Raw genomic sequence first — 9,329 nt, 5'->3', positions numbered from 1 at the left:
TTTTCCTACAATACCACAAGTCTCTTTGTTTGGGAGCAAAAGTCATAGTATTTCAGCATGAAAGCACTATTTATTTACTTATTTAATAATAACCCTTATCACATGCAGGTAAGTAATACTTTGTAGTCATTGTCGTCTTGTTTGTCGCTGTCCTCCTCCTGCATTGCCTCCTCTTCTTCCCAGTGATCTGAGTCTTCACTGGGAAGAGCTTCGTCAACAGAAACGTGGTCTTCGTCAGATGGCTCCTCTTCATACACCAGTTTATCTGAAATACTTTGTTTTATGCTATTTAAATAGCATAAAATAAAGTATTGCAGTATGAAATCACATATTTATACATTAGTATGTCACATGTCTGTTAAAGTGCATACAAAAAACATGGTTTTTTTTTATGAGTAACAGTGTCCTGTATCATAACCAATTCTCTCCCGTTTATAACAAACCAAACCGTGTGAAAAATGGACCAAAGTTGAAGGAGCAGACAGCTTCCTCAGCACAAATAAGTGCACTGGGGTCGCGTGAGACATAGACATAATATAAGAGTAGACGCGTCATTGGGCGCAAGTTCGCACGTCAACGTCACCGCCATTTTGTATGTGGCAGAAAAAAGTTGAGTTCTGTTATTGTGAACGTGGATCAGAGAAGATGCCTCATTCCTGTGCTGCAATAAATACACACACACACACACACACACACACACACATATATATATATATATATATATATATATATATATATATTTGTGTGTATGTGTTATGAATATAAGGATCAATTTGTTAAATATAAAATTGTGGTCTTCATTATTTCATAAAACCATGTCACATGTGAACCTTTAGGAACAGACTTTTTGGGTGAGTATTAAAGAGGTAAAATTAATAACATGAGGAAAAAAAGTCCTAGGTGAATAAAGTAAAAATAAACAAACAAACACAAAAGTGATAATGTTATGATAAAAACATCATATTATGAGAATTAAGGGGGAACATTTCCAGAATAGTCACAGTTTGCAGAATTATTTCACTCCTGGAGTAATAGGGCCAGGTTAGATTATTTTAAATATTTTTATTCTTTACGAGAATAAATTCAGGAGAATTAAGCTAAAGGGATACGAAAATAAACTTGTAATATTACAAAAAAAATACTACGAATACAAAGTATATTCAGAGATTAAAGTCCCTCTGATACTGTTTAAGTGACTGAGTAACTGCAGATTTGCCACATTTAAGATGGCGGACGCTCTGACGCATCGCAGCATAGGCAGAACCCGCCCAACGACGCGTCTACTCTTATATTATGTCTATGGCGTGAGAGACCCATACAAAATGGCGGCCGCACTGAAACGTCAGTTCCTGGGCAGCGCCAGTTCATGGGGCGTCTATGGCAAGCCGTTTTAACATAAATTCGGTTTCGTCTGACTATCCGTAATTACATTCCAGATATCTTAAAACGCATTTTGACTAGACAAAACTACATTTTGACTATCCGGAATGGTAATTTAAGATATCTTTATTTACATTCTGACTAGGAAGAATAATAATTCAAGATATCTTCAATTACATTTTGACTAGTCAAAATCCCTTTCAAGATATCTCAAATTACGTCACCGGATTCGTCATTGAAAGCGTCACACATCCGTAGACGTAATTTAAGATATCTCGAACGTAATTATGACTAGTCAGAATTACAATTTAAGATATCTGAAATAAGACATTGCGTGTAAGCCCCTTATTGGCTGTAAGCTGCCCAAAGCTGCCTGAACATTCAATGGCGCTGGCTGTTTTCTGACAAAATTGTAAGAAAATGCCACAATATAGAAAGAGCTTTTTAAGTATGGGATATGCAGAGAGGGCGAAAATAGTATACTTGAAGAATGCTTAAGAAATTTGCAAAGAATTTCGGATTTACTTGCTGCCGACGCACACAATGCACTGAAAAACGGCTAGCTGAAAGCGCTACTGTCGACTCATGTCCAAGCTGGAAATAAGGAATATTCCTCAGCCCGGGCCAGTTCTGTTAATAACCAGATGCAGTTTTTATACTGTGGTAAAGCATCTGCCTCTTGGGAATTATGGTAAAGCCAGCTAGCTCTTGATTTTCACATGCGAGACGGCACAAAGCATTACAGCACCCTCCTTTAGCTTCTCTGAAAACAAAAGCGCACGCCTCCGGTTCCTGTGTGATGACATATGGCAAGCCGTTTCGTAATTCAAGATATCAGTAACGTCATTTTGACTAGTCAGAATGTCAATTTAAGATATCTTAAATGGAAAAGCTGAATAATTCAAGATATCTCTAATTCATTTAGAGATATCTTAAAAGGAATTTTGACTAGTCAAAATTACAATTCAAGATATCTTAAAAGGAATTTTGACTAGTCAAAATTACAATTCAAGATATCTTAAATTTATTTTTTACTAGTCAAAACTGCATTTCGCCTATCCAAAAATACATTTAAGATATCTTGAATTATGGTGGCATTTGAGATATCTTTAATTAGAATTATGACTAGTCAAAACTCAATTTAAGATATCTTGAATTGTAATTTTGACTAGTCGTAATTTAATTGTAGATATCTGAAATGGGTATTTCAGATAGTCAGTAATTCATTCGAGATATCTTGAATTGACGTCTCCATACAACTCAATGGAAAATCTGATGTCATTTCGACTAGTCAGAATGTAATTAGAGATATCTCGAATAGGTATTTTGACTAGTCAAAATACAATTAGAGATATCTTAAATTGCTAAAACGTCTAGTCATAAAACAATTTGAGATATCTCGAACGTAAGGGCGGTAAAACCGAATTTATGTTAAAACGGCTTGCCATATGCCTATATGATGACGCTATTGACGCTGCACACCACTTCTTGTTCTTGTGGCTGAGCCTGAGCCTTTCATAATCGCTTTGAGGGAGCACGTGGATGAAACAACATGGCGTCCTTTACAGAAACAAGGTCGTTAGCCAAAGCGCCGATGTTCACGATGAGTGTGTTTAAATACACGTGTAGATGACAGTTAAAACGAGTGATGATAGTCAGCTGAAAACAGCTGTGAAAACAGTGCTTTTCTTTTATTCTTAGCTTTTCTAATTCACATTTCGCCATAGTCAGCATCTCAGTGTCTAACTGTTTAGGTAGGGTTTATGTGTTTGTGGCCCTCTTAACTGTTCCTTATTCCATAGCCTTATTCCATAGTTTCCATGGGAAACTGTTCAGTAGTTGTAGTCAGGGAGTTTGTTGCTTAATATTTAGGGAGGAACTTTCTGTAATTGATTAATCATTCACCTATTAAATAAGGAAGTTGAAAACTGAAAAATATAATATACATACAGTGTTTTGTAGCAAAATAATTTTATTGATACAAAATTAATACATTTACATTTTTGACAAAAATATATATCATCATCATATATCAAGTAAACAGTGTAAACAAGCACTTGATCAGGAACATATGCAATTGTGTAGTTTTTAGTCATAAACACCATCAACCTCCTCAGCTTCATTTCATATTCACATATTGCCTTAAAGAGAACAGCAATCCATGTTTTCCAAGATTGTTGGTGACGGTCGCTAACTGAATACATTTCAACTCAAATGACAATTTCCTGATGAATTCACTACTTTTAACATCAGACTGCCTGCGTTATGACTTGTGAGTTTTTTTTTTTTTGTAGTATTCGGATTTTGGCAGCTTTATACATTACATTCACAAATAGTATAACAAAGCTTGTTTGCATTTGAGTATTTGATGCTAACAATGCACATCTTGGTAATATGTGATCTTCTATTGCCTGTTCCATAATGGTATATCTTTACAATAATAATGTTTAGGAATGCAATGATAGGTCTTGCCTCCTTTTATTGTGCTGCTCCTTGTAATCATTGTTGATTAGAAACTGGAACTGTTACAGATGCAGTTAAGCCAGTGATGTCAACATTTCCAACATTTCATGCTATCAAAGCGAAGTCTCCTTTATGTCACTTCTGGCTTCCATCTTGCTTTGAGAGATCTGCACTGTGGTGCCACTTTCTTTTGAAGTCATAGCATTTGGGTTCACCACTGAAGTTATTACTGTTGGATCCTCAACAACATATTGTGCAAATACCGTGTTGAAGAGTCCTGTGTGATAAACAGACAGCATTTTACCATTAGGGATTTTTCATTGAGAAAGAAGCCACATTCAAATCCATGTTTGTAAGAGCAGCCAATAATTAACCACAAGAAACTAGAAATAGAACTAGAAGTTACCAAAATAGTGCAATGTGAATGTCTGACTCCTTTTCTTTTTGTTGTGGGCACAAATTACGTTTACAGTATTTCCTGACTAATAGGTGAGCAGTAGGCTGCTACTGCTATGCAACACTCCCACCCTGATCATATTTTCAAAGCTTCAAATTATATTTAGTTTCATTCTCAGAAAAAAAATCAACACTCATCTTTAAATATAAGAAAATGTTCAGTGTTTGGGTTCAAACTCTGTTAGAAGAACGGGATTAAGGTCTCTGGGGTCAGAGTTTAACAACAAAGTGAAAGCAATGGCAGGATTACTACTGTACCTCTTCGCCTTTGGCCTTGAGAGTTCTCTTCCTGGCTGGACTTAGATTTGTTGCTTGCTTCTGATGGGTCGGAATCTTCATTCTCTGCAACAATGAATACTGTAAGATGTTTTTCAAAGTGAATGACAAGCATATGTAAATGGGAGACATTGAATCAATGTGCACCATTTAAGCACTCTGTATTCACAGCATATAAAGCAACCACAGCAGAAATCTGATGTTGCCGTGTTTCCACATCAAAAGTAGGGATTTAGCCTGCTTACCTCTCTTCCAGGCAATATGTGCTCTCCTCAGCTTGATAGCAAAGAAAATGACCACAATCAGAAGGGCAAAGATGAGGCATGTCACTAGAAGGACTAACAAGGAGGAGTTGTTCTTTTCCTTTCCTGTTCTCCTATTGGAGTCAAAAGAATCTGCAAACAGACATATCACAAATTACTGATTAGTCCACCAGATATTCAACCATGTCAAAACTTTTATATATAAGAATTTTATATTTCAAAGTACAATGTGTTTACCTGTCAAGTTTTTCTCTGTAGTATTATATAGGATAATCTCCTCTTGTAAACCAGCTTTAAAGAAATAAGAAACATTTAGCAAGATTCAGATTCAAAGCTGTTCTTCCTCTAACTGCTAGTGTTTAATGAGGGTTCTACTTTCCATACAAGGCATATCTTAAGTAACATGTGAGGTTGTATTTTCTCTGTGGTAGTCTTTGGTATACAGAATCATGAATTACCAATGAAGGGTGAGAGTGAATAATTTAGTTCTTGCAGCTACTGCACACTACGTTTAAGAGAAGCAGCCTTAAATTAAGATGCCCAGTTTCACCACTAGATGTCAGCAAACACACATCTTTCTCTGGTCATCTTTAATGTTGTATATTTTAAAAAAAATCAATATATACCTGTAGTGTTTGCTGTTTCACTGGTGGTGTCATTCATCATCCAAATATGGTCTGGTAATGTAGAGTTAAGCAAATCCTCTGCAGATAATACAGAAAACAAGCACATAAATGACAACTGATTAAAATAAGGAAATGGGACATTAACATTTGAACTGATTCACTGCAGACCAAGTTACAGGATGTAAAAGGTTAATATTTTGTATTTGGAGATGATAGAAAAAAATCGTGACCATGTTTAGGTATCAGTTTAGTACACAGTCGGCTAAACTGAAGCTACTTGTTCCAACCTCACACGGAGAAGATGTGCATTGACAATGTAAACCTCACACACACTGAGCTTTCCTCATCGGAAACAGGTGGTGTGATATCACAACCCACAGTTGAGGTTAAGCTACAGTCTGCATTACAACAGTAAGATATCTGTACTTTCCATCTCAAGAGCCCACGAGTTTTGTTATATGCATCATTTAAGCCTCTTTTCCTCTTCTCATCACCATATACAAGCAAAATTAGTTTTTTGAATAATATGATTAAAATAACTCTTCGCTAGAATTTTCATTACAGTCTCAGCTAAATAAATTCAGACAAACTTCTACACAGAAAAACTGTCAATTTCATGTACATTGAGAAACTGGTTAAATAACTAACATGCTGCAGTTAGCTTAGGGTTACACTTAGGGTAGCTCACTCTGATAATTTGTCATTACTGGTTCTGGTCTAGGAACCAGTGCTAGGTTTGGCTCAGCCAATGGACAGTAGCCACTAGTAGGCTTCACTTGGCTTAGTGAATGAAAGGAGACAAAAAACTGGGCTTAATCCATTAGCAGCCAGCTTGCAAGAGCAAAGGCTGGTACCCAGCTAGCCAAGCACTCTCAAAGTACACTAAATCCATCCATTACTGGCTGTTTACTGCTGGTAGCCAAACAGAGCACTGTGCCTTAGAACACTGAAAAATGTCTGGGTTCAGTTTTGTGGAGACTGTATGGCCAAAACTTGAACAAGTTGGCTCCACTTTTGAGGAGAAATTACTTTTGTAATAGCACGAGTGAAAAATGTATCTCTCCTAAAGTAAAACTTGGTTTTAATAAATTAATACTTTAGCTGTAGAAACTTCCGAGGCCCAGTTTCTTTTTCTACTGTTACTATTTTCTTTCTATCTCTCTTCTTTTCATACCCATGAATAATTTCAGTATAATTCAGAATAATTGCTCAAGTTTTTAAGAGCACTTAAAAACTTGAGAAATGACAGGAATGTCACCTACCACCAGTGTTGAGATATGAGTGTACAGATGTAGCGGGGCCTGCAGGAGGGGCAGGGGTCACTGTGAAAGTCTTTGGATCAGTTACAGCAAGCGCCTCATTGTGGGCAGAGGAAGACCCCTCCAATGAGGGACCATTTAGGTTTGTGGTTGTTTGTGGTACTGATGGGCTACCATGAATCAAGGATCTTAGAGTCGTCCTCAGTACCGGCACAGAATTCTGAGGCTGTGCTGTGGATGGACTGAATGTGGACCTGAGGATGGGCCTTTCTCCTGTGAGAGAAAATACAATTATTTATTGTAAAGATCAGGAAAAAACTAATCCCAGGTAAAATTGGTGCTGTCATCTAACGACCTTACAAATGATGCAAATGTTCATCTTAATAGAGAAAAAAATTATTTTGGGTGTACAGAAAGAGGAAATGATTTCAGTTGGTTATTTTGGTCAGTGAAGTTCAGAGCTGGTGCCAGTGACATGGAGCAACTAACGGGGAAAAAAACCTATTGCTTTTCCTGTTTTATGACGATACAACTGCACTATCACTGTTCCGCAAATATCACCATCTATTGAAGAAGTACTTTACTATAAATAGGTTTCAACCACAGCAGTGGGAATGTTTTTCTGCTGGAGGATATTTGACAAAGATTGTGAAAGTCATCAGGTACTCACTCTGTCGTCCAACTTTCACAAAATTCATCAAAGGCTCAGCATGCATGTCCGGGAGGTGAACAAGGCACTTTACAGTGACTCTCCTCGTTTCATGATGAACCTTTAAGATTGCCTCTGTGACAAAAGTTTTATTTTCTTCATATATGGTTCCAGGAACTGTGAAGAAGAACAGTAATCATCATCATCAGCTACTGAGCAGATGAAATGTCCCACATCATCACTAAAATAAACATTTACTTAACTCTGGTCATCTGTTACGTTCTTACAGGTGTGAGTAAAGATGACTGAAACTCTGGTCAGTAGTTGGATCAAGCTACATTTACTTTCCTGTTTTACTATTTGTGATGTACTTTTTCCATCTATCTCTGTCTCATTGAAGTCCTTACTCAAGAATACTTTTTGAAAGTTAAGTTCCCCTTCTTCTGCGACAGACCGGCGACCTGTCCACGGTGTACCCTTTTTCCCCACCCCCCATTGAACGCTGGAGATAGACACCAGCAACCCCCACGACCCCATGAGGGATTAAGTGGGTCAGAAAATTGATGGATGGATGGTTCCACTTCTTATTTTTCAACATACCTTCAAATCTAGATCCATTTTCAAATTTCCAAGTGATCTTGGGAGGTTGGCGGTTTCCTTTAGCGCGACATTTTACAGAAGACGTTCCTCCTTCCCTTGTTACCATCATTCTTGGAAAATCTTTAAATAAATGGAATACAAGATAAAACATGAATTTGAGATTGTATTAGTCAGAATTAAAAGGTTGCTGCAAGATTTTTTTGTGCATTGGTGTTTGACATTTATATTGCTGAACTCACCCAATACTGTCATCATCACTTTCTTCACTGAAACTTTGGGTCCATATTGTCTGCATGTGTAGACACCTCCGTCCTTAAAGGTGACATTAGAGATACTGATGGAGAATTCTGAGCTGGACAGTTTGATGATGCTGTATCGTTTGTCTTTTAATGCTAGAATTAAAAAAAGATAATGCCCCTCAATTTGAATCCTGAGATGTTGCCACTTTCTAAAATGGTTCCATTAACATGTGATGTATGATATATTCACCTGAAACACTGTTGAAAAACATAATATTGTTGTCTGGGTCCTTCCACTCAACACTACCCTGATGAGCTTTAATGAGGGGACAGTGTAGCTCCACAGTATGGCCCTTCAGCACAGTCACATTCTCCATCTCTTCTGAGAGTGAAACTGCAACAGAATGGAGAACTTTGAGTTACTTGAAAGTGTAAATGTGGAAGTTGAAATACATTTTTAACAGAAACTGCACCATTTCCCACAATGCCGTTTGAATCACTCGATCCTGTAGAAACAACATACAACCATTTGTTGGAACAAATTTTTAAAAGGCTTTGAACAATAAAACTGTTCTTCATTCTCAGAGCTGTCCAAAGTTAAAGCTATTTCCCAGTTTGACTCATCTGTTCCCCTGTTTGTCATTGCTCTGCCCCTGTTTGTGTGTGTGTGTGCGTGCGTGTGTGCGTGCGCGTGCGTGTGTGTGTGTGTGGAGGTGGTGTGACATTAAAAGAAAAACACTACAAGCAAGTAGCCCCCCTTTTGGTTTCCTGCTGTAACAGGAAGTAATGTGGTCACTTCTCGAAGCTGAGAGTGAAAGGGGGGCAGGTATGAGAGAAAATATAGAGTTGCTGTAAGCTGCTGATGGGGGCTTTGAGAGTATTTTTTCCCTGTGGGCTGAGAAATACCGCTTGTCTGGAAAATAAGTTTATGTGGGCATTATGACACCCTCTACCAGGCCAGTAAGCTTGAAAGGTCATCCAGAGCTTGTCTCTCCATTTAATATGCATGTATTTTTAATAATGCATTACTAAATAAAACAAAAGCATATAATATGTACAGCCTTGATTAGAAATATATATATATATATGACTACACCAAGACATTAGAAGTTAACAGT

The 9,329-nt window shown here is 37.3% G+C and overlaps 1 protein-coding gene across 2 annotated transcripts in view; it reads right to left on the bottom strand.

Moving 5' to 3' along the window:
* Positions 1 to 3,657: 3,657 nt before the first annotated feature.
* Positions 3,658 to 9,329, bottom strand: part of LOC105921218 (cytotoxic and regulatory T cell molecule) — an 8,989-nt gene continuing 3,317 nt past the window's right edge. The window contains exons 2-11 of one of the 2 annotated variants that reach the window (XM_012856916.3): positions 8,462 to 8,605; positions 8,212 to 8,364; positions 7,973 to 8,092; positions 7,394 to 7,549; positions 6,727 to 6,996; positions 5,465 to 5,542; positions 5,076 to 5,129; positions 4,821 to 4,970; positions 4,558 to 4,656; positions 3,658 to 4,120 (exon numbers count right to left, since the gene is read on the bottom strand). In XM_012856916.3, the coding sequence (XP_012712370.3) occupies positions 3,957 to 4,120; positions 4,558 to 4,656; positions 4,821 to 4,970; positions 5,076 to 5,129; positions 5,465 to 5,542; positions 6,727 to 6,996; positions 7,394 to 7,549; positions 7,973 to 8,092; positions 8,212 to 8,364; positions 8,462 to 8,605 (1,388 nt within the window). In that variant the 3' untranslated portion in view covers positions 3,658 to 3,956. The remainder of the gene's footprint in view (positions 4,121 to 4,557; positions 4,657 to 4,820; positions 4,971 to 5,075; positions 5,130 to 5,464; positions 5,543 to 6,726; positions 6,997 to 7,393; positions 7,550 to 7,972; positions 8,093 to 8,211; positions 8,365 to 8,461; positions 8,606 to 9,329) is intronic. The other variant, XM_012856917.3, reaches the window with a different exon arrangement.

Source organism: Fundulus heteroclitus, unplaced genomic scaffold, assembly GCF_011125445.2.
Source record: "Fundulus heteroclitus isolate FHET01 unplaced genomic scaffold, MU-UCD_Fhet_4.1 scaffold_109, whole genome shotgun sequence".
Lineage (NCBI taxonomy): Eukaryota > Metazoa > Chordata > Actinopteri > Cyprinodontiformes > Fundulidae > Fundulus > Fundulus heteroclitus.
This window is presented reverse-complemented; position numbering and strand designations above follow the sequence as displayed.